Here is a 26,215-nt window from a genome sequence, read left to right as displayed (position 1 = left end):
CGCAATCACTCGTGATTGCAATTTCCATGCAAATGTTTCCCTGAGCTGGCGCCTATACTCCAGGTGAAGGTTTGCACTTCGCGCGCAGTGCAACCTAAGCGCAACTTCGAGGGGAGGGCCACCGAGTGGCAGTGGAAGGATAGCAAAAACCGGTAGCCATCAAACCACAACAACAAACCCACTGCAATCTTCAAAGTCAGTGTCAGCAATTTACTGGCGTTGAGAAGGAACTAGGAATGGGCTTAAACCGCATAAACACGCTGATGCGTAGCTTCCAGTGTGACATTTAATCTCGTGCGCAAATCTTCGAAATCACGTTTCGCTTTTTTAAGCATGAGGCGAACAATTACGCCGGAGGAGTGGTGACTCAATTTTGACATTACCACCTCAATGGCCTTTCGCGTAAAATGAGACCACTGTCAACCGCTTCTCTATCGTGCTTTGCAGGATCCATATGGTTCGAACGCTGGATGAAAAATATGGACTAAAATCGTTACCATTTTACCCATGCTGGATCTGACTGAGTGACGATTGTGTACTGCAAGATTTATTAGTTATTGCCCGTATAAGTACCGGTTTTGAAATGTTTTAATGTGAACTTGGGTCTGCCTTATAGGGGCATATTGGGGCGCACTTATCCACCCAGTTCTCACAGGCCAACCATTTGCCCCAAGTTCACCTGTTGGTTGCCGAGCTTATTTTCCGTCGATGGTGTGACTTATGAATGCGCATTTTGTGGCGCCTTCATTGCGCGCCAAAATCGATTTGGTGCGATAATATTGCCATTCCGTGCGCTCTCAGCAGCACCAGGGAAATCCCTCGACGAACGAGTACAGATTTTTTTTTTGCCAAGAAAGAAGACGTGACAATTTTTCATGGCTGTAAAGCAGCACTCACGCTCGTTGGTCCTTGGTTTCTGGCTCCATCCGATCGGCAAGAATCGAGAGCAGCTGATGACGCATGCTGTCTTACTTAACCATTACGTGTTGGAATGGTTCCTTTGCCGACATGATGGCGCCGCGGTTCAGACAAATTGATGAAAATAAACAATGTTTTTTATTGGCGAAAAAAAGAAAATTCTGCAATAATAAATGTCTCTGTGCAATGTGCCGGAGAAGGTCACGCCGGGAATGTATGCTTCATGAGGTTGAGTCCTATGATTTCTTCGAGATTTGAACCGATGTTTATTTTTTTCTGGAACAAGTAGTGAAGCAAAACAACATTTACTCTCAGATTGAAACAACAGAGCGATTGTTTCATCTTGCTAGTATGGATGTTGAGACTGCCGAAAGTCAAACATCTGTGAACAAATAAGAATCAGAATCTTATAAAATTTAGCTTTGCCTATCATTTTTGTATAAATATTCATCCTGGATACATGGATCAATAATCGACAGCCAGATGGCGATGTAGCTGCAACGGATGTAGATTCAACAATTCTTATCTCTTCACAAACCTTACCAAACAGGTGACAAAAGAGATCCCTTTCTGGTGACTGAATATTGTGAGATGCTAATGCAATTCAATCCGCACTGATTGGGAAGGTTGTTGTACAATGGAGTCCCCACACCAGTCGGAGCCCAAGCGCAGACATAATAAGGCAATCAAATTGAAATTCATGCTCTCGCCTGGGTCTCGGATATTCTGTCGACCAAAAAAGGAAAACCGCCAAGGCCGCTCCACAAAGCACTCCGCTGCTACCACTTCGAATTCCGGAGGACAGGTTTATTGTCGGTTTCTTTCTTCTCGACGGTAACCGACTGTGCGAGATCTGTTCACGATCGGTGGGGAGACGATAGTGCCATTATCTACATTCTGTCACTTTGTTTTGTCAGCTTTTTCGTGCGAGTTTGGTACTTTTCGTTTTGCATTGTAGCGTTTCGACTGATCGAGGATCAGCTGGGGGGGACAGTAAGGTGGGTTGTTCGGTGAGGTCTGGGTGGTTTTCCGTCCCTGTTACAATTTGCAAGTGTTTTCTCTTCTGATACCAAATAACTAGATAACAGAACGAACGTCACTTCTTCGCAGATCCTACGAATGAAAACATTGGAAAATGAAAATAACTCATAATTAATTCCCTTCTTTTTTCCCTCCATCAACAGGTCACGTGCGGTTTCGCGGTTCTCAGTGTTGTTAAGTTTTGTTAGTGTAGTGAAGTGCGCCACACAAAAATCCACCGAAAATGGATGCCATCAAGAAGAAGATGCAGGCGATGAAGCTGGAGAAGGATAACGCGTTGGATCGCGCCCTTCTCTGCGAGCAGCAGGCTCGTGACGCTAACCTGCGCGCTGAAAAGGCCGAAGAAGAGGCCCGCCAGCTGCAAAAGAAGATCCAGGCAATTGAGAATGACCTCGATCAGACCCAGGAGGCGCTGATGGCCGTCAACGCCAAGCTGGAAGAGAAGGAGAAGGCTCTCCAGAACGTAAGTAGTTCTGTTTGAAGTGTATAATTGTTGTCCATGATTGGTATCCGAAAGAAATGCCTGCGAGCTGGGGAACTATGGATGAAAAAGTTTTGATATGTACTACGTTCTCGCTTCATCGCAAGTCATTCTAGTAAGGGGTGTTAAGGGGTGTTAAGTGGTGTAAGGGGTATTCCGTTATGTCAAAATCGCCATTACTCACGTAATGAATAAATGTGTTCACAAACTTCGATCGAATTCAAGCAACTCTAAAAACATTCGTTGGTAGAACTGATGCTCTCTCGCGCTTTACATTCGTTTGGTAACATCCGTATTCTGAAATCCGATCGAGTTAACATTACCCGAACGGATCGCTATGTAGCATTCTGGAATCCGTTCGACTCAAATCCAATCGACTTGTGCAAATGTGGCAACCCAATTCAATATTAACGGCATTGAGCTTCGTATTCTACTTCTGTAAAATGAATAAGGTATTGATTATAGGATTTCAAAAGGTATTAACATACTATTGAGATAAAAATTATTAATGAAAATTGACTTTTCCGTAACAAATATGTGTTCTATGTAACAAAGAAACACATTTCATGCAAGTGGGGAATAATCTTGAACGAGAATTGTATCTGATAATGATTTTATATTCTTGATAGAAATTTAGCGGAACGCTTGAAAATTTATACAAGGTTGTTGAGAAAAAGTCATAAAACATCCAGTAACAGTTTTCATGTATAAATGATGTTCATTTTGCGGTTAAATAAGATTTCCACACTTACACAGCTCGATTGAATTTGAATCGAAAGGATTCCAGAATACAAAAGTCGTTTTAGATATCGGAAGAAGCGTGTTTTTAAAGTTGTTGTTGTGTTGAGTTAAAGGAGGCTTTAAACTCGGAGAGTTTTTCCGCCCCTTAAAAGATATGTAAAGCTATTTTGGTCGATACTTGTAATATATTGCTTCCATTATCGATGGATATCTACAGTAAGTAACCGAAACGCAAAATAAAGAGCTGCAACTTGTTTCTAGCATTGTCCATGAAATTTCAACATATCAAATGTAGATAAAATAATTCTATCATGTAATGAGCTGGTTTTTCACGACAATTAATACTTTCTAAAAATTGTCTAAAAAGTTGTTTAAGCTTCGGCGAAATGACAAACACTCTGTTTTAAGCTCAAAGTGCTGCTAATGAAATGAGTTACCAACATAAAGTATAATGCACGACATTTTCATGACGCTACATCTGTCCGCAAAGAACGGAAACTTATTGATAGTTCCAATGTAATAATTTTTGAAATTGTCTATTGTTACAATCATTGCTAAAATTTAGTGTTTATTTACTGAAAATGTATACTATTGTATATTACAAAAAAAAGTTTCTTTTAGGATGAAAAAAGCTATTTTGGATTGTGTTATGAAAAAAAATTAAAAAGGAAGGTGAATGCAATCATTTTGTATTTAACGCATATCATAATGTATATATAGGAAACAATACAGATGAAATCTAAAATTTCAGCTGATAGAAAAAAAAATCAAAACAAACACACCTTTGAAAGTGAAGATTTTTTTTCATTCATTGCTACATTCTGAAGAAAACTTATTCTGACAACTTATTTTGAAGATGTCTCGAAGAATCTTACAAGCGAAGAATTGAACAGTCATCAGCTGCAGCTTCAAGATATCAATGAAAGTGTTTTTGTTGTATCCAAATAATGAAATACTGTTTTATTTTGTTTATCTCAAATGATGAAAATCATGACAACTCTGCTATATATTGCAAAACCGTTGAACTTCTTCTCGAAAACGCCTTTTTATCGCTCTCGATTATTTGATTCAGGCTCTTAAACCAAATTGTACATTCTAAGCTTTTGTTATTATCGATAAGTATGGTAAATAACACACTATCGCTTTTTCGGCGTAAGAATATTCATTTTGTACCAATGTTCAGTTAGATCGTACAGCGGAACAATTTATACGAGGCTTCCATTGTTGTGTTATTAATAGCACAAATAATCCGATGTCTCTTGTTGTAAACAGCAGAACGTCTGTGGACGAAGAAAGGCTGGATCTCCATCACTTGAAGATTGTTGAGTGAAGATAGTTGTGCTATATGACACACAAAATCAGTCGATTGGAGCCCCGGTGTTTTGAACTCATGATTGTTCGCATAGTAGGATTACCTCATTTTCAATTAATCTGCTTTGTATGAGCATATAGAGCATAGCCAAGATTTGTCCAATATTCTATATGCGTACCGTTCTGAATCATATTTCGGACAACGTCATACTTCGGACACTTTGTTTTGAACTCATGATTGTTCGCATAGTAGGATTACCTCATTTTCAATTAATCTGCTTTGTATGAGCATATAGAGCATAGCCAAGATTTGTCCAATATTCTATATGCGTACCGTTCTGAATCATATTTCGGACAACGTCATACTTCGGACACTTTGTTCTAATATCTTCAAATTCTTAATGCACTGATGATATAACTGTAAAATTAATGTCATAATTGCTTCTTTAGAGTAATCCATTGGTTTCACTATCATTTCATATGAGAACTACATTTGAATTATAAAATAATCGACAAAACTCTGACAACACTACTCATTATCGTTTGAGTTTGACGTTTGCTTCGCGTGAGCACGTAGAATTTACCCGTTCATAAATATTTAAATAAATATAAAATATTTTAGGTTCTTTTCATTGTTAACAATTTACTGTGATTGCTTGGTAGGTGTTTCGCAGTTGATTATAAAATATAATCAAGTGTAATGTAGTTTTCGTCCAAAAATTACAAAATAAAGTGTCCGAAATTTGAATTCAATCTGTCCGAAATTTAATTTAGTGTCCGGAGTTTGATTCTTATTCGCTTCATTTTAAAAGTATTTTATTAGATGATTTTTTTATGTTTTCAATCAAATAGGTACCCGAGTAGAAAGCTTAAAAGGATATTGAATTAATTTATCGAAAATATCAACCAAATAATACCTGTGCATAAAGCTTAGATCTGTTTTCTGCATCATATGCCTTAAGCGTCCGAAATATGATTCAGAACGGTATATAGTATTGATTTCAGACCATTACCTAATGATTACTGATCAGTTTGGTTACTTGTACTCATCATGATGATACCTAAAATCATGACATTATGATGGTTACCTAAAATAACATTTAAGACCACATTTATTTAGGCTTTTATTATAAGGACGTGTCCACAATAGATAATAGATTAACCTAATGGCTACAGTGGGAAGAGCGTTGAATCCTACAGAAGAAGAACCTTTCTGAAAATGAAAATATTTTCATCAGGAAAGCATAAATTAATTGTTTTATGAGACCGTAATTCTTCGACATTTCCTAAAACTTAGGAAACAATACAATATACTATTATTTGAAGAATACTTATAATTCACACTTCAAAGGTAAAAACTAAATGTTTGAGCAATGCAAATACTATGCAGATACTGTTTCTTAGAGATTTATAGCTCAAAATGCTGACCTAAGTGTGGCTAAGTGTCCAAAGTGGCTTGACATCTACCACATATCTGTGTGTGATTTTTTGTATCATACACGAAATTACTTACACAGATTAGGATGTTCATACACTGTTTGACCGAAGTCAAATATTTGACTCTTTTTGACAGATAAAATTTAATCATCGTGTACTGATCATATATGTTCGACACAAAACATGACAAGCAAATATTTAGTTAGGCGAACATTTTCTTCGATCTGTTCATCAAACTTACAGTGTCGGACAAAACATTAAGACCACTGCTCAAGCAAAAAAGAAAGTGACAAAACTTCGAGGAAAAAATATCCAATCTAGCGCTTCAATCCATTTATAATAATTTATTTGTATTGTTCAATGAAATTTATAACATCTGTAGTTAAAACAACAACTTTTTATCAAAAATGCGTTTTAAGCATACTTAACAACTAAAATGACGCGACAAAAATTAAGATCGGGATTGAAATTCATGGTAAAAACAATAAAAACAAGAAAATTCAAACCGTGATATGCTACTGGGGCTAGTAACCTTTGTTTCGCATAACTTCACGCACTCGATTCGGCATGGATTCCACCAGCTTCTGGCACGGGGTGACCGGGATGGTGTACCAACAAGCTTGGATCCTATCCCACAGTTGCTGCTTATTCTTCGACTTCTTCGTGTAGACCGACCTTTTCACGATCTCCCATAGGTTCTCTATAGGGTTCAGATCCGGTGATTGCGCTGGCCACTCCATGACGTCAACATGTTATCCTGAAACCACTTTTTGACGGTCTAGGTGATGTGCCTCGGATAGTTATCCTGCATAAACTACCATTTCAGGGGCATCTCCCGCTCGGCGTGTAGCAGCATAACATCCCTTAGGATTTGAGCATACAGGTACTGATCCATGATCCTATCCTTGTAGTACAGGGTACCAATCCCGTACCAGGAGAAGCACACCTACATTATAATCTTCCCTCCTCCATGCTTGAATGTTTTCGTGGTATACTGTAGGATGTAAGCACAGTCTATTGGGTGATGTACCCAAGTTTTTTCCGTTCGAGCCGATGAGGTTCACCTTCTTCTCATCCGACTTCAGTATATTTCGCCACTGCTTCTCCATTTCTGGACCGATCCAATCGATGTGGTCTTTCGCGAACTTCAGTCGCGTCTTCAGACGCTTCGGCGTCAGAATCGGGACCTTCTGGGGACTTATACCACCTAGTCCCTGCTCCACCAGCCGCCGCTGAACTGTCCGGAAACTCACGGACAAGTTCAGTTCGTCCCGGATCTTTTTCGAGGCCTTGAAGGGATCTTTTTTGGAGACTCGCTTTAAGGAAAAGTCATCCGTCGCGGTCGTTTTCCTATGGCGCCCTGTCGTTCCGGATTTTTGCGGTCATGGATTATACACGAAGGTTTTTTTGATCGTTCTAAGTACTTTGCGATTTCGCGTTGGCTGCTGCCAGCCTTGCATGAAAAATACTTACCAGGATCCGAAAAACACAAAATACCACCGAGCAACAATCAATTTTCTTCAAAAATCGGTCGAAACAACACAGTCGAAACGAAGAACTGGTCCTCAATTTTTTCGCGTCATTTTATTTGTATGCTTTAAACACATTTTTTAATGAATGACTATTGTTTTAAATACATTAAAACAAGTAAATAGATACGAATTACACAAAATACAACGTTTATTTCGCTCGAGTAATTTCAAAAGCCAGACAATCAGGATAAATACATGATGATCAATTTAACATATTTCTACTGTAGTGCTTTGTATTTCCAATTTTGCAGTTTTTCCGTATTGATTCTGTGCTGTATCGAAGATTGAAAAAAAAAACTCCGAACTCCCCCAGTCAGGTATGACCATCGGAACTGGCAATGATTTGAAATATTTTGACTAAACGTTTTTCGAATTTCTGAGACGAACCAGCCCAGGAGGCTGAAAGTCTCAAAAATAAAGAAAAAAAAAAAAAGTTTTTCGAATTTCCAATATCTTCCCTCAGCTACGCGTAACAGAAATCTAACATCACAAAGCAATGGGCCTGATTCTCGAATACACTTCACGGTGGGAACGAAATAAACAGCATGCCATTGAACTACGTTTTACGAGTTAGTGAAGTGTCGAAGATAATGATGAGTTTTCAGGCAGAATGAGCACTTTTCAAATAAAAAATCATTAATGAAAATTAACCTCTTCGTATCAAACTGGTATTCAATATGAGTGGAAAACTTTGTTTTCTTCGTGTGATATAATAATCTCATACAAAAATTTAATCTGAAGATAATTTGATTTTATAATGATAAATTTAGTTGGAAACTAATCTCGCATCCAGATGTCGACACCGTACCGTTGTCATCGCGAATGCGTTTCATACCGTTTCCACCGTGAAGTGTATTCGTAGTGTATTCGAGAATCAGGCCCAATAAAATATGTCTGCAAATAATGAATCATTTGGGGTCTGATTCTCGAATACACTACGAATACACTTCACGGTGGAAACGGTATGAAACGCATTCGTCATGACAACGGTACGGTGTCGACATCTGGATGCGATATTAGTTTCCCACTAAATTTATCATTATAATATCAAATTATCTTCAGATTAAATTTTTGTATGAGATTATATCACATGAAGAAAACAAAGTTTTCCACTCACATTGAATACCAATTTGATACGAAGAAGTAAATTTTCATTAATGATTTTTTATTTGAAAAGTGCTCATTCTGCCTGAAAACTCATCATTATCTTCGACACTTCACTAACCCGTAAAACGTAGTTCAATGGCGTGCCGTTTATTTCGTTTCCACCGTGAAGTGTATTCGAGAATCAGGCCCATGATTTGTCTGTTGACTTATATAACAAAAAGGTATAACGAATAATTTAAAAATATTGAGTTGTTCACACCGATAGACGTTGGTTTTAATCGCACTGACTTTCTTCGGTAAAATTTTCGTTCGAACACAAATGTAATTCAACAAAGAACGAGTCGAAAAAAAACGTTCATTCCTATGGTCGGAAAAAAGGTGACAGATAATGGAAGATGACCGCACGGAGAAAAAAGTGGCAAGTAAAAAAATTTCAAGTAAAATAGCTTGAAAAATAAACTTGATTGACTTCGTAGCATTTATTTTTGTCCTAATTTTATTCAAAACCTACATACATTAAATTCAAAATCCAAATTCGGTTAAAATCAAAATCAAAATCTTCATTTTTATAATTTCTAATAAGGTTATTATTTTTTTTTATGAGAGATAAAATCAGAGCATTAAAGACATTTCGTATCGCAACGCATGTCGAATGTTTTTTTTTTACATGGGAGAGGGTTAGAACAAAATCAACCCCTTCTAACCGCATCAGAAGAAGCGTGGGTCAATTTCTGGCGATGACAGCATTGTTTTCATTTTCCGAATAAAAAACCATTAATGAAATTTCGCAGCACACGCAAATGTTTATTTCTGGCCCAGAATTCACGATACATACGTGCTAACTACGCCTACATGCTTGCTGAACGCACACGGCACGCCGTGCAGTTTTCTTTTTCCGTGAGCGGAATGTCACCTGTCACAAAAATATTGACGATAATGGGCGAGGACGGGTGCCCTTGAGCTGAAGATTTCATTGAAAAATGTGGGAATTTGTCTGCATGCGTGCTTGTTTTTAATTTTTTAAGAACAAAAACAAAACGACATACATAAATCATGCCAGTATCGGTCTTTTTTTGCACATGTTAATTTTAGTTACGGCGAACAACGGAAAAAGAATGCACTTTGGATGCGGGGGCGGGTTGTAGGAATTTCACCTGCATTTCTTCTGCAACGAGCGCCGTCACAGAGTTGTGTAACAGTTTGATTGCGTACAGCTTGATAAGATGGCGGACGGGAAATTGATTTCAAATCGAGCTATGTTTCCCGGTAGCAAGAGATGAATTTTCGTAGACGCGGACGTTTGGGCCGAATGAATCAGACGAAAAATAAGACGAGAGCGTAAGATATTATTTTTAGTATCGCGCGCGGTGCGCGCACATACCCATGGTTTCGGGGCATTGAAAATGGCGTCATCTTATGCAGCGGTAGCAGCTCATGCGCGTGGAAGATTGTGATTCGAAAGAATTCGGAAGCTGCGGTACCAACGGCGGATGGCATTCCGCGGAAGATGTTCATGAATGCGGACTAATGGGTTCTTCCAGGCGACTCGGTCCGCACCAACGTTCGATAAGAACCAATCATCGTCTAATTATACAGACCTGGCGGGGGATGATTGGCGATGTATATCGCGCGACGAGATGACGGGACCGTGAGACGTCATAGAAAGAAAATTCCGGCGGGGGTGGATGTGATCACGAGCACGAGGGATGGGGTGTTGAAAAGAATGGTACGAATGCCGGCTGCCATTTCGCTGGCTGGCTGACCGGTCGCAGACGTTCGCGGAGCGAAGTTTCATTCATGTGAGATAAGTACACTATCCGACTCATTGTTGGGCGAGGCGAGATGCAGTGAAAATCGCATCCCGTGCTGCTGCGCAGCAGTATTCAATAGTTTATCGTTGTAATTCCAAGCCACAAGCCACCAGTAGTGTATTATTTTGAAGTACAAAAAAATAGACGGCAATAGATTCGGCAAACGGATGGAGAGAAAGCAGCATTGTTTATAATTGAGGATCGTGGTTTATTTATTCCGAGGAGAAAATGATAGGAGTTATATCGTATGGTAACAGAAAACGTGATACCGGTTGTTTTAATAGCCAGAAGAGAGTACACAATGGAAACTGTGCAACGCGTGCCAAGAAAGCACGAAATTCACGCCGCCATGCGAGCTGTGGTACCAGTGCTGGCCACGAGAGAGCGCTGGCGTCGATCGACTGTGGCCGGCTACTGGTGGCGAACAAGAAACGAGCGAGAACGACGACTGTCAGGGCGAAAAAGAAGCGCCACCGAGCAGCGAAAGCAGCAAGCAACAGACGTAGCTCAGTGTCAGTGACAGCAGCTAGTAAAAAACAAGAACAACCACGATCGACGAGTTCGGCCCGTATAGCCGATGGTGGTGCTGTTGGTAAGATGTGCGAAAATAATCCCGTTCCGACTGGAGGCACGGGTAGAAAACGGGGTCACCAGCATCATCCGAGATTCAGTGGTGGCAGGAAATCGACGGTACCAGCGGAGGACGTGATTGCAGCTTTGCGTGGTGCGTTCGACAGCAGCGGAACATTCACGGGAGGCGGAGGTGGTAGCATTAGCAGCAGCTCGTCATCCTCGTCGCTATTGACTAGCAGCAGTATAGTAAACACAGACACAATCAGCAATGACGAAAATGCAAATCCCCAGCTAAGTGTCATCGGAAAGGAGGAGGAAGACAAACAAATGTTGATGACAATCGATGCGGACAACGATGATGGCAAATCCAACAATGATGACGATGTTGTAAATAATAATAGCACCATTCAATGCCAGGATATTCGCCAGAAAGTGGAGCCGTGCCGCGATAGCAGTGAAAGTATAATTGAGGATGTTACAAGGCCAACAGAGCAAACGGATGAGTTGAATGATCGAAAACAAAACAAAGGCAGCAGCAGCAACAGCAACAGAAATAGTCTAGTTAGTAGCGACCTAAGCAATAGTACCACTAGTAATGTGATAGTCATAGACGATGACGAGGACGAAGATGGAAGAGAAAGTGTTGCTAGCGGAGAACCGATGGAAGTGTCCAAACAGGGCGAAACGGTCAGCAGTCAGGAGCTAGTCAAGGAAGTGAGTAAGAAACTGAAACGCAGCAAGAAGAGTCCGTCCTCAGATGATTCCAGTAACGCAAGCGTCGTGAGCCGGAAGAAACCCAGCAGCAAAAAGTCTTCCAAAACATCCGATGGTAGCGGCAAACTGCGGAAGAAGGTACGAGCGTCAGCGGGCGATGGTTCGAGGCTGGAACGGGCGTCCGGAGATGGAGCACCGAGCGACGATGGAATCGCAGCGGACGAAAACGATCCCGATGTGGCGGAATGGGCCAAGCTGAGGTGCACCAGCGAGCGGACAGAGGTCATCGCCGAACGGGAACATCGGAGACAGAAGCGGTGCGCAGACTATCCAGGGCTGGCCTTCGGACGGTCCATCTTTAGCTCGGACACGATGATGAAGTTCAACATAATTCGAAACGAACTGCACAACATCATGAAAACGCAACTAAAACGGGTAATTATTATCAATCTTTTTCCACAGCGATTCATATAAAACATTGCTAGCGAAGAAAACGGCCACTGTCATCGAAATTTTTCCTCCGTGAACCGAGCTCACACTCGTAGCAGCAAGAAACAATTTGTTTGAAGCGCATCTCACATCGCAGCATGCCGTGTGAGCAAATTCAGCAGCAGCAAAATTCATCAAGAATGTTGTCGGTTTTATTTTTAGAGGTAGGAAATTTTCCAAAAAGACATTTTCCTTCGTGATCGCAGATCGCAACCAAACGGTACATTTTTCAACCCACACACGATCCACCCGAAAAGCAAAAAAAAAAAGGAAAGCGAAAACTGTGTGTGCACTGATCACCCGAAAAACACATCACACTGTTTATGTGCCTGTGTGTGTGTATGGATGCGCGAACGAAATCGCTACCGCTTATGACGGCTCTAATGGACGACGTTTGGCGTGTGTATTTTAGAACGAACACGGTTGTAACAGCGGGTTGTTTATTCGTGAAATTTTCCTCCCGTGTGCGCCGATTTTTCCCGCTATTGATATAACAAAGACCTAAATATTCCACACTCACGAATAACGCGTGTGAAACCTAGGTTTTTCCCTGCGTGGTGGCCGTGACTCGGTTCGCGGTAAGAGAGGGAAGATGATGATAGTAGCATGATATTCTGAACCAGCGCGAGAATTGTTTGCGTTAGAAACCAATTTACAACCATTTCTTAACGACTCTGCCGTTGCGGCGAATGAAGACCGTATTATTATCCGCAACGAGTGCAGCCAAAACGAACTTTGGTTTTAATTAATGCTCTTCTCCGTGTCTGCCGTTTTCGGTGCAGGATGAACAAATTTCCCGCTAGGGGTTTTGGGGTGAAGATCGCGCGCGCACGCGGAGGTAGATTTCAATTTCGGGTCCCGAAAAGCTGCGCGCATATGTGTGTGCGGCTTCGAAACAAGACTAGCGGCTAAAAGTGGTTGAGATTGGTATGAGATCAGCGCTATATTATTACCCTCCCCGGACTGACCCGAACGCGAAGATGGTTAGAGAGGAATTATATATTTTGCCGTACTTTCGCGAAAGTGACTTATCGCGATTTTTTTTTCACTTGTTTGGTTTCGATCGTCGCAAGGTGCGCTTATTTTAGCCGCGAAGCGAAGCGTTTTGAGAAAATCGTTGTTGATATAGTTTTTGGAAATATGTTATCTTTTGGTTGCATGAAATTCGTTTGTAGCAAGATGGAAAAAAGGTTAGATATGGTTGAATTTATCTTGGAATTTTTGTCACAATGCAGTCTTCAGTTAAGGCATGATCTGTCAATTCGAACAGTCTAAGGTACAGTGTCGACATCTACAAAAGTTTTAAATTTATTTACCATCGAATTATCAGGGTTTAAGACAGTTCAAATTGTAAAATTTGAATGAAAATCATCACATGATGTTATTTGAATATTCAGAACGCGTTTTATCTGTTTCTTACTCAAATATATTAGTTTGAATTTTCTCTGAAACATTATAATATAAATCTTCACAGAAACAAGTTCCGTTGATGATTTTTCTTTCCGAAAATGTGTTATTTTATAACATAGAACACACATTAGAATGCGATTTTTTTTCGCCAACCAATCAACATAAGGAAATTCTCGGCATTGTGGAAAAATTGTTTCGTCAAAATTGTGCTACGAAATCAGCACGGTTTGACAGCAAAAGGCATTTTTGGAACAACAAATTTCAAACGTGTGGAGTGATTAGTGATGTCTGATTTTGCAAATCAATCGTTAGGGGCTGTCCACATACCACGTGGACACAAAAAGCTCGATTTTAGACTCCTCTCTCCCCCTCCGTGGACAAGCGTGGACATTTCTCATACTCTTTGTCCACGTGGATTTTTTTTTTAGAAAAAAATTATTTTCAGTTGAAGCATGTTTCTATTTTTGTTTTATGTTTTTTTTAACAAGAAATGTGGAAGGTTGTATACGAATTATGACCGCATAGTTAACGTAGGATTACGTTATGATATTTGTCGCTCTTCACTTTTTTCCGTTTACGCTGTCTTCGGCTAGCTTCTGCTAGAACTGTTTCTGACAATGTGTACAAACACAGCATCTCAACATTGTTCAGTGATTTGTTATGAATTCACGAAATAGTCTGCAGTGGATTGCTACACACTCGTTTTTGCGGAGCTCCCGTTATCGCAAGATCAGAAAAGTTGTGACTTTGAAACAAACTACATCACGTACAATCTTTGTAATGAATTCAATTTCCAAATAGCATTGCTGGATTCAAAACTCAAGATGATATGATCCTCAGATTCATCAACCTATTATAATTAGTTTAGTGTTATGAAATATGTTCCGTATCACTTTACTAGGACACAAATCATCTAAGAAACAATGATACACCCCTGCTTTACAAAACACAAAACTAGTGTCTGGTGGCTACAAGAAACCTTGTCGGAACATTAACCGGGCAGTAGCCCAGTGATTACAATTCATCTACCATTTATCTTTCTGTACAACTTCTTGGAAAATATTGAGCTAACCGGAAAGCTCGTGCCGATTTTATGGAAAAAATTAAAAGCATAATTTATACTATTACTGAATGGGTCCCTGTCCTTAATTTGTCCTGTATTCATTGGAATTTATCGTCTGGTTGCTTGATAGGAGCACATAGAGCGACACATAGCATGACTTTCTTCGGGTGAAGATCGGCTTTGGGAATGACTAATGGTTTATGTCGATTGTCTAAAGAATATATCGTTCAAAATTGATGTAAATTATTTACCTTTTCATCACCCTTCACGAATTGCAACAAAAACGCCATTTGTTTGCGCTTATAGAGCGTATTGCAGATGAAGATCAGCGATTTATTTAACTAAGCTTCATCAAATGCTCAGGGATCGCGTTTTTTTATATCTAAAAAGGCACAGATAAAACCATATTGAGAATGTGAAGTTCATCTAAGAACATCGATGCCTTCTGAGAAATTGTTGCACTGTTCCTTATTATGGTTCTGGTAATTGGAAGCGGCAATTTTTTCTGAATGGTTTCACTTCAAAGCATTAATTAATAAAAATGTCCTTTTTCGGCATAACAGTAAAAACTTTCTGACATATCAATTGACCTAACAGGCCATCAGTATTGTAGCCGCATGATTCCATATATTCAATATTCGCGGCACGTCTTTCAGGACTTCGGATCCCGCTGTTCCAGCTGCAACTTACATTCGTTGAATTATTTCTCGGTTGCAAGAGTGTTTCCCTCCCATGGGGCCCCAATTTCCCAGCACGGAAGAGGTTTTGTATAAAGTCATCCAAATCTTATTATCATGTTTTCCTAGCAGTTCCAACGATGTGCTATGCAATATCTGTTAACGCTCAATAGCGAAAGCTGCTACAAAAGCAGCTGCCTGATGAGATTCGTACACGCACTCCTGGGTTTGAAAAATATATAAATATATAATATAAAAAAAATAAATATAACAATTTTCTTAAGAAGATTAAATATATGTTTTTAATAACGATATAGATACAGTAGAAATTAATTGTGACTTATTTGACAGCAATACGAACGGAATATACGTTGAATAACAATTATGCTTATATAGTATATATAGTCTTTCAAGATGGCAAGATGACAGACTAAATTTAACATAGGTGGAATAAAAAATAACGGAACAATGTTTTTTTGAGTTTTGGATTATTGATCGATTTAAAATTCGTTCGCCTCGTTTATTAGTTGCTTAGATTGCTAAGCAAAGAATAATAATCGATGTTTGTAGTCAATGTTCAATTAATCGCCTAATGTCTGATTTTTTATCGAATATTTTTGACAACTTGTTATTCGATACGATTCGTTGATGGAATGGCTTAAAATTTAAATTTAATTTAATATTAAAAATAAATAGAAAAAAACATACCACACAGTTTTTTTTTATATGGCGAAGGATTTGTTGTATATAACTGTATCGAAATATCTGGAAAATCATGCAGAGTTCCAGTAACTAGAGGGAGATTTCAATATTTGAAATCTTCGATGACATTTGATTTGTGTGCCGCCGTATTGTCATGCAGTAAAATCTCATTAAAGTTCTTTTATCAGAATAAATTTTAGACGTTGTGTGATCAATACAACAATGTTCATCATTTTTGACTGGAAAAATTAAAAACAACATTAGTATTGAATCCAACGAATGCAAATAATTTACCTTTTTTCCATGCGAGTTGCCAAGTTGATTCAACGATTCATTCTCAAGTATACGTGCCGAACATCACGCAATTGAAAGAAAACTACATGATTAATAGGATAGGTGCGCTTCATTGTGACCCTTATTGAACTGATTGATGGTCGTCTAAACATAGACTCTCGTTTCGTTACCGAACATTTTCAATCGAATGCAGCTAACTTCAGAGAAAATCTGTGAAATCTTTTGTTCAGAAGAGCACATCGGTTTCAGTCACTATATTTGAAATTAATTGCGTTAGTAAAACGTGTGGAAGCATGCACACGTCCGATTCTTCGCTTTCGCTTGCTTTTTAGTATATAAAAAAATCTCGCGATGACTTTTTTTCACTTCGATTTTAGATACTATGCAACAGAATTCTTTAACATTTGAGGGGCTTAGAATGCAAGGGGTGTAAGTGACTTGATCGATTTCTCTTCATCAACTTTTTCTTAAGTTAATAACTCAATTGGAAAAACGTTCCAATTTAAGTTTGCTATAGAATCTGATAGGTGAGGTTCTGACCTATCTTCCACATTGTCAAATACAGCTGGGAATGTATTTGAGGCATACTATGTACTATGTCACAAAACCTCGCGTTTTGACGTTGATTTTTTTTACAAAGAAGCAATCGGAGCAGCTCAAGCTTCGACGGCAATTTAAATATATTTTACCTCTGATTTACAATTATTATTCCACCCGAATAATTTTCACGAGTACAACCAAAATCATCCATCCGTCCCCGATCAGCAATTAATTCAATCATCATCATCGCTGAAACGATGCGCGCGTTGTTCGTTTATACATCCTATTTTTTTCCTCGGTCCGAATGATCGAATAATAGGTTCAACTGCTTGTTTTCACCGGTCTCATCGCCCCTCCGTATCAATGTGCGAACGTATCTTTCGGTTCGATGATCGATTGATGAACATGTCAACATTCGATTCCGATCGCGATTTTTATTTTTATCAGAGTTTGAGTCGGGGTTAGCGAGTCGTGTGAAAGCGATCCAACTCTTTGTCATGATATTATTTTCTGTGTTTCATAAAAGGTGTGAAGCGAATTCAAAAGCCGAATCCGTCCCGTGTGACGCCAGAGCATTTGTGCACCAGATGCCACTGCTACTGTTCGGATAATTAGGTGGATAAATATATGAGTCGCGCACACTGTGTGCACACGCAATATTACTACTTGCTACTGCGCTCATTTATTATCACTTTTGCGTAACGGTACCCCTCTTTATGACCATAGGCGCGAGGCGCGTTCTTGTAAATATTTATACAGTAATAAATTCGGCACTGGTTTTTCGGTACGAAACAAACACACCACTCGAGACTGCCCATGGCAGTAAAATAAACCAGGAGTGGCTAGCTTTACACAGAAAAGTGCTCATTCTGGAATAGGCGAGGTCCGTTCATCTGCTATCACGAATTGCGAAATTATTGCCAACTTTAGCAACATATTTGGTATTCTATCAACGTTAAGCTTACGACTGGTATGAATTATTAATGTTTCATTACGTTTGTCCGAATTCAAGAGTAGTTTAATGCTTGTGCCTGTCTAAGGGTGGGTTTAGACCAGTGATATATTCATGTGAAGAAATATGATGAGATTTATAGAAATCGCATCAACCGTTTACACTAGCGTGAACTTCTATAATGAATATATTCATATTTTCGGTAAGTTTATTCGCCTAAAGTAGAACTGCATCCAACTTTAGTGATTTCTCACCAGTGAGAAATTCACAAGCGTTTACATATGCTGAATTTATTCAAGTTATATATACCTCGAATAAGTGTATCATATTTATTCTCACCCGTTTACACCTATTTTCACGTGAATAAATCCATCTATAGCTATAGATCTCCCTAATGTAAACCCGCCATAACACTGGCAATGCAAGGCAAGAAATATTGAACATTTATCATCGCTCTTTTACTCACTGTGACTCACCATAAAATCCGCACTGCCATCTATCCGTCAACGCAGCAATCTACCCCGGTTTCTGTCCGAAGTCGGAAAGTAGCGAATGCACGAATCAATCAGTGAACCCCACAACGGCTTTGTTGTTTCCCCATGGCATCAACTGTTGCTGTTGGTGCGTGACGACGCAATTAAAAGCTTGATTGATTTTACCGCAGTCCCCATCAGAATTGAATGAGTGCAGCTTCCTCCAATGTCCTGCTGACAAGGTAATCTTTTTACAATTCTTTACACCACATTCAGCATCGAAAACAGAAGAAGATTCGTACATATGGTTCAGTAGGTCAGCAGCCTAACACGGCGCGCTTTTGTGGTAACCTGATGCGATCGGGCCGTCGTTTCGTGTCCGTGATATACATGTGTACATTTATTAATGCCACAAGCTCACAAGCGCCGCCGCGAGTGTGATTTTCTCCTTTTAAGGAATTGTTTCTTCTCCCTGTTTACCCTGGCTGTGGTGGCCGGCAGTGCCGCGCGCACTTGATGCTGGCCGCTATGGGAGGACTACCGGTATGATATAATAGCGTACGTGAGAGAGAGGGAGAGGTGTAACGATTATCGCCACATCGTACATTTATTATGGATTGTGGCTATACGACACAAGCCTCCTGGCGCCGCGACGCGTCTTGTGAAGGCTATTCGGCTTCGGCGACGATTGTTTCGGGACAACGTAATGTACTTTTTAGAGGGTCAAGAGCGTAACCTAGATTGGAGTTTCGTTTCCAGTGCATTAGCGTGGTGCGTTTATATCAGGAGATCAGTATTGGGGTTTTGCACCGCGCGGTAACTTACCCTCAAACCACAAACTAATTAAGAGCATCGTGACATATGAAATATTACACCTTTTAGATGCATTGCAATATCCAACTTGTTTTTTTTTCACCATCGCGCAGATGGTTATATAGCCCCTCAATTGGTGTTCGTTATATCAGCCGGGTTTAAAAATAATTCTGCTGTAACACCAAATTCGTTTTGACAACAACCTTCGTTATCAGTTGCGATCACGATTACTAAACCAGTCGATTGTATTGTTTGCGCGCGTAGCCACTGGGCTGTGACGCGTGGTCTTCTGCCGAACAATGTGCGCTTGAATCACCCCTTCTGGGAAGACCTTGCCTATGTACCCTGTCACACACTACACGGCAATCTCAATTCAGTCTCGCGTATATTTTGATTATTGAAAAAAAACTACTGTGTCAATGTTCTGTCCTGCAGTGTCCCGCATTGGTCTCCCAAAGTATGCTTTTGTGTTGTGCACCGATGGGAGGGGCTCGCTGAGTAATGCTGCTACTGTTATTATTCTAAAACCCAATATTCGGAGCGGAAGCGCCACCCTTTTACAGGTGTTTCCAGTCTGGTATCTATTGTTATTACCGAATTACGCACAAGCGAGCGTGATCAGTTGTCGCTTTCGTGGACAAGTTCGGTTGAACTGATTAAATTATGATTTCGATTCTCTAATGCTTTCCCTAGTGCTTATTTGTATCATTGTAAATTACGTTTATCGATGAATCGAAAGATTTCTTGCGCATCGGTTACACGCGTGAGGAACAAGAACTTTTCGAATTCTCTCACGTTGCTCACCACAGCATGAAAGAAATGAATTCCGGTGTACGACCTTTCACGGTTGATGTCATGAGAGAAGTGAGTGTTGTTCTCTCAATCTCGGCAGGTCAAATCATATCTAATATATTCATTGAGTGGCCTCGTTGTGTGCCAGTGTGAGCTGTTGCGTGAGGTCGCTCACAATTGCAGTGTTGCTGAAAAATCATATTTTATGTTTTAGTTGTTTTTCAATTGGTCAAGAATTTTCTCATAAATTAAAATTGAACACTGCCCAGGGCTTTCAATAGCGTAAAATACTATTTTGAGACGTAAAATATATTTTTTTTTTAAAAGAAGTAGTGGAAAGCAACGCACGATACATTCAATTACATATCGCAATGCAATTTTATGCAATTCATCTAGATAAAACACTGAAAACGACCAGTTTTAAGTTATCGTTAAAATTGAAATAGAATCGTAGTAGAAATAAGTATAAAATGCATTTCGGGATTGATATAATTTCTTTCTCTGTTGTTTTTGAGATGTTATTTAGAGGCTGAGTGGATAACACAAGATGTCTATCAATTGAAAAAACTTGAATCCTCAGAGAATAACTGCCTAGTTTAGTAAAATTCTCAAACTCGATCAAACTTGCAGTGAAATTTGTACATAATTTGAAGCAGTGTAATGATGTAATCTGGATAGTGAGCTTTTTTGATTTTCGGATGCTTTTATTGATATAGTTAAACTTCTCTACGGCGACATCGCAAAAGACTATCGTTATAGAAAACTGTCATTTTGAAAAAAACTGTGGTCATAAATAGTTTCTATGTCGTTATACGAGGGCAGTCCGATAAGTCTACAAAAAACAACAACAATTTTGGAGAAGTGGCGATTTATTTCTCAACATAGTCTCTTTTAGCTCTATACACTTGATCCAGCGATGCTCCACCTTCTTTATTCCATCTGAAAAATACGTTTTCTCGAGGTATGCAAAGTAGGCCTCCGTGGCGGCGATGATCTCCTCATTCGACTCAAATTTCTGTCCGGCGAGTGACTTTTTCAAGTTTGGAAACAAAAAAAAGTCGGATGGGGCAGCAGTTCGTAGTGCAATTCGACCAATTGGCCGTGGCGACGGCGGAATTTCCATTTCTCCAAAATCCGCGGACACGCCCGCTTCCACGCACGGTCAAAACAAAACTACGAATCCAATTCGGCTGAAATTTTGACAGTAGCCGTTTACGAGAATGTACTACGTGATAAGTAATCTCTCTTGCGATACTGACACCATCGGGGGCTGAGGCTATGTACTTATCGGACCGCCCTCAAATATTATCATTATGTCATTTACAAATTGATTCATAACAAATTTGTGACAAAGAATCAAACAATAAATTGACTTCAGCTCTCATTTGTCCTTCTAAAGCATTGTTTTCGATAAAAAAAAGGTATTCTTTGGTGGTGTTTCTTTCGTTGGTAGACATATAATATGTAAAAAGCATCTGCTGGTTTTGAGAAGAAATAAAAAAATTGTTTAGCGAGCGCTTCGAAATTCTATTGTAATACATAAGAGAATATGGGATATGGAATACGGGGATGTTATACGATATCGCCTGCTAGCAAAATAGCATATAAGCTTTTCTATCGAAACACACTGAACCGAGAGAGCTTTGCTTATGCTGCAGTAAAAATCAACGGGCCTGCAAATTTTTAACTTTTTTCGAGTTTCAGCAGCTGAAACCATTTTTTTTTTTGGATTCTTTTTATACAACTATTTCAAACCTCTCGATTACGTATTTTGTTGTGTTATGAAGAGTGATGAAATCCCAAAAGCCAAGCTCGTTTTTTTTCGAATCCGTCATTATCGAAGTATAATAACTTGTGGGAGCATCAAACGGATAGCCGTATAGGATATTATCATTCTTATTTAGTAGCCTGTCTGGGAATATTCATATAGCCGGCTGAACTTACAGAGATATCTATAAAAACGCTGGAAAATGTGTGAATATATCAAAAATTATGTCAATTTTAAAAGCATTGATACTTAAAATGCTCTTTAGGATACGAAGGCTGCTTGTGGGTAAGTATTTTGTTGGCAATTGTCAATAAATTGTTTACCTGAACGCCTTTGACGTACCCATTGATAAAAGACACAAGCTACTTTCAATCTAACATGTCGTCCAGAAACTTTAGTGTTACAAAATAGCGATTAAATTGTATATTTTATACAATATACAATAGTTTTAGACGCGATTATACACAGCTTAAAAAAATATTCTTGTTTTATATTTCAAATATGACGTATTCCAAGAAAAAAATGAAATATTTTAACGTTAAGGTGAAAGTTAATTGACTATTATAAGTGGAGTGAAAATTTTGATTTTTTAAAATTCTCATTGAAGACTAACCAGGCTTTGTTCTAAATGATATTGCAGCGAACTTAAAAAAAGGTAGGATTTGGTGTCAAAGAACAACTTCTGGAGCGGTCAGAGAGCTTTAAATTGGTTGACAAACAACCAAGATTTCGGAGATGTATGGATCATTGAATTCATAGTCTCCGTGAACAAAGGAAAAGAAGAATAACAATTTAACAATTATAATGTAGTTTTGGGACAAACATAATAATAACACCCAAATACCACAACCTTTCAAGATTTTTACTTCTACAATCTCACTTAAATCCACTAATTTGGATGTTTCTGTATTAAATATGAAATATGATGGTTGGCTGATAATTTACTCGAGCAATATGTTTCTGTTATGATTAAATCTTTCAAAACTTTTTCTTCGAAACCTTCGTGTTCTGAATTTATGGCTATAAAACCCTGCGATGAGAAGGGAAAGGATTAACCAATTTTGATGTATATGTATTCAAATTCGTTTTCGTTCTTGTTCGAAAAATTTTAATTAAAGTGAAGAACAAACAGTTACCACACATTGCGTTTTTGATTTGTTTGTTTCTGCTTTTAGTAGTTGCTGGCTTAACAGGCTCTGCACCTATCTTTCTCAGATGAGCTACCGAACAATTGATTCCTTTTCGACTGAAATCAACAATATAATCTGAAATTTTGGGGAAATTCTGATACTTCAACAAATAAAACATCGTACTACTGGCAACTCTTTCCGCGATATCCGAGAATGTTGAGTCATAAATGCACGCGCTTCTATGCTGTTTGATAACGGAAACAACGACACACCGAATGTTGTTCCATCGGCAGTCACTCAGCATCGATGAGAGGCTGTTGGAAGTGAATTTCACACGAGCCAAGTTGATAGACCCAGCAGTATACAGGTGGTCGTGAGTTTCTTCCTCAGATTAGCAGCTACCGCCGGAAAAAAATGGATAGGGAATACATATCGCCATATTTCAACTGCTCGCAAAGCATGTTGCGATTTTATCCTTTTTCGGACTCAGCTCAAGGGAGAAAGTTTGGGCCGAACTCGAACATGTCACCAAAATAATAACATCGGCAGGGAGCACTGAGCAACCGGTTGTAGGATGGATTGGCCACTCACCACTACACTAGCTCATAAGGCGCGTCGCCATCTTGAAATTCTGTGGGCCGCAACGCGACTTCAGTCTCGGCTGCTACGGGTTTCGTGTGGCTCCGTCAGTATTGTAGTAGTTGTTGACGAAGTGAGTACTATTTTGCGTGGAACGGTGTTGCGGCTGGTTAGCTGCTGCTTGACCACAGTTTGGAGTTACTTTTCTTTCTCTCTCGCTCACACTATAACCGTCTCGTTTACTCATTGTGTGCGCGAATGCGTTTTTCCTTCATTTTTGGGTTTATTTCATCGTTTTTTGTGTCGTGACTATCGTGTGGAACATATTTTCCGATCGTGCGGACCGGAGTTCGATTAAATTTTCGCCAACGAATATCCTTTCCAGAGGCGAGAGATTGTCCAAAGCTTCGAGAGTGCTCTTTTTGTGATTGAGTTATTGATCAGAGGAAGAAAGCAAAAGTTCACATTCGGGAATAATTCTTATGTGTCCATAAAAATTGTTCAATGTAGCGGAGTTGTTCCGTGTCGAGCATAAGAATCGTGCATGTGTTCGTGCTGCTGGTGATTGAGATTTTCATTCTCTGGTAATTTTGTGGATAAATTTCCTGCGAATGTCAATGATAATAGCTCTGTGATATCCTACCTCTGGGAGGAAAATTTGTGCCCGGGATTAATTGTGTTTGCGTTGATTTAGGATACAAAATAATCGAGTGGCGGAGTAAATTTGAATTAGTATTAGAAGAAGTTAGTGTATACACCCTAGATAAGTTCGAAAAGCGAGAATACAAATAGCAAAATAATGGCTGCGAATTTGCAACAAAGTGGCACCTTGCTGGATGTGCTGAAAAAGAAGATGCGACAGACCAAGGAGGAGATGGAGAAGTACAAGGACGAGTGCGAGGAGTTCCACAAAAAGCTGCAGGGGGAAGTAATGCGACGTGAGGAAGTAAGTTCTTCGACTGAATAAATACTCTCTCTGGAAATTAATTGGTGTGGACAGGAAACAGTTTTTTTTAATGTTTCAGTGTTGACAAAAATAGAAATAATTAATCAAGGAGAAGATAACAACTGCTTGATTGACGATGCTCTTGCGTCACCATGTCTGCATATATGTCGTCAAGGTGGCGAACAGTGTTTTGTGTTAGAAATTTGCTAGTAATTCATTAAAAAATACTGCAAATTGAGAATTTCGGAGAACTACAAGGAAAAAATTACCACTACAGTTGCGTGTGTAGGCTCAAACCTCTAATTGTGGTTGTATTGAGGAGTGCCACATCAAAAGTAAAACTAATAGAATGTCGAAAGTGAAATTTCCCTAAAAATGTGTTTAAAATGTACACGAGGGACCCTGAAAAACATACTACCCAATTTGGATTAACAAGTGGTTTCGTTTTGTACGGTTAGAATTCCATTTCCATTCAACCACCGTACGAACGTCAAGTTAAGTCAAGTGAGCCACCACCGGGATGTGTGGGTGTGTGCGTGTTGGTTTCCTCCCGAAGAAAGAACGACATCTGGAATTCGAATCATGCTATCATCGCCACCACTACACTAACACCACCTTTCTGGAGGGAGCTGCCTTGCGCGCATGCTTCTCGATGGTGTGTGCGAGAAGTGTCAGTCATTGATATAGATTCGATTCCGACACACACTCACACACACTACCGGCACCAACCAGCCGGGCGGCTTGCTTTGCACTGCTATTTCAAATCACTTACAATTGGGTTCGAAGTAAAATCCTAGCTCTCGGCGAAGTTGCAGAAAACCTGTTATCTGTTTGACACCATCGAGTGACGAAAGACGATTGAATAATATGATTTACGCAATTCATTCAGTTGGATTGAATTGAAAAATTTCATTAGGCTGATATAAATTCCGATAAGTAACAGTAGCAATATTTTTCGGTTATGATTAAATTACCCTCAACACTTTTTCTCCGAATTCGTGTTCGGAATTTGTAATGAGAAAAAAAACATGAAAGGAGAACGGAAAGGATTAACTCAAGTTGATGTATGTGTATTTACTTTCGTTTTCTTTTTCGTTCTTGTTCGAAACAATTTAATTGGAGTGAAGAATAAATTTATTTCTCATTTTTTCTTCATTTTGTCGGATTTTCTTCCATTCTTAGTAATTATGTTAATTCGTTACTACCTTAATGTGATTTACAGTTGCAATTCTTGCTAATAACAGCAATGGAGTGATTATAATCATCTGCTCTGGCAGTTTTCAAAAGCAAATTAATTGACACCAGTAAGGAAAAATAATCTATTTTATTGTGTGAAGCTGAGTTGGAGACATTTCTCAATGAGGATGCGTGCCAAACGCAAGAAGAGCTTGTTCAAGCAGAAGGAGTTTACCCGCTAAGCCATTTCAATTGATTCCATGTGCTTGTGGATTGACATAAAGGAAACAATTTGGGCGAGTTTAGCAACGTGAAGACTGACAGTCTCACGTTGCTAAACTCGTTAAAATATACTTGGAACTCCCAATTGGGAGTAATCGGATCTTTAATCTCGTCCGATTATTACTCGTTCCGTTAGATGGCATATGTTTTAGCTGGATTAGTGAAGAAATCAAAAATTGTTTGATTCGTGGATAGATCCGACAGACAACTTCATACAGCAGAGTGCAATACACAATATTACGAAATTTGACTGATGAAATCAACGTGAAAGCTGGGTCCGATCAATAACCTGTTTTTGAATTCAACATTGTCTTAGAACGTGCAAAGACCAGCTGTTCATCAAACATATATGGTTTTGTTAGGTCATATGCAAATGACTAAAAAATGAAAAGTTCTTTAATTCAAGCATGATGAATCAACAACTTTACGTCGATTACTGCATTCTATCCAAAAGCACACAAGT

General features: G+C 39.2%; 1 protein-coding gene across 26 annotated transcripts in view; it reads left to right on the top strand.

The window, feature by feature from the left end:
- LOC129777265 (tropomyosin-2) overlaps nt 1-26,215 on the top strand; it is a 99,458-nt gene that overhangs the window by 12,534 nt on the left and 60,709 nt on the right. For 6 of the 26 annotated variants that reach the window (XM_055783466.1, XM_055783467.1, XM_055783461.1 and 3 more), the window contains exon 2: nt 2,103-2,422. In XM_055783466.1, coding sequence (XP_055639441.1) covers nt 2,183-2,422 — 240 coding nt within the window. In that variant the 5' untranslated portion in view covers nt 2,103-2,182. Of the gene's footprint in view, nt 1-2,102; nt 2,423-10,354; nt 12,102-23,488; nt 23,933-24,042; nt 24,295-26,215 lie in introns of those variants that run through there. The other 20 variants (XM_055783465.1, XM_055783469.1, XM_055783464.1 and 17 more) reach the window with 20 other exon arrangements.

Source organism: Toxorhynchites rutilus, chromosome 3 (assembly GCF_029784135.1).
Source record: "Toxorhynchites rutilus septentrionalis strain SRP chromosome 3, ASM2978413v1, whole genome shotgun sequence".
NCBI lineage: Eukaryota > Metazoa > Arthropoda > Insecta > Diptera > Culicidae > Toxorhynchites > Toxorhynchites rutilus.
Note: the sequence above shows the minus strand (reverse complement) of the source record. Positions and strands in the feature narration are given on the sequence as shown.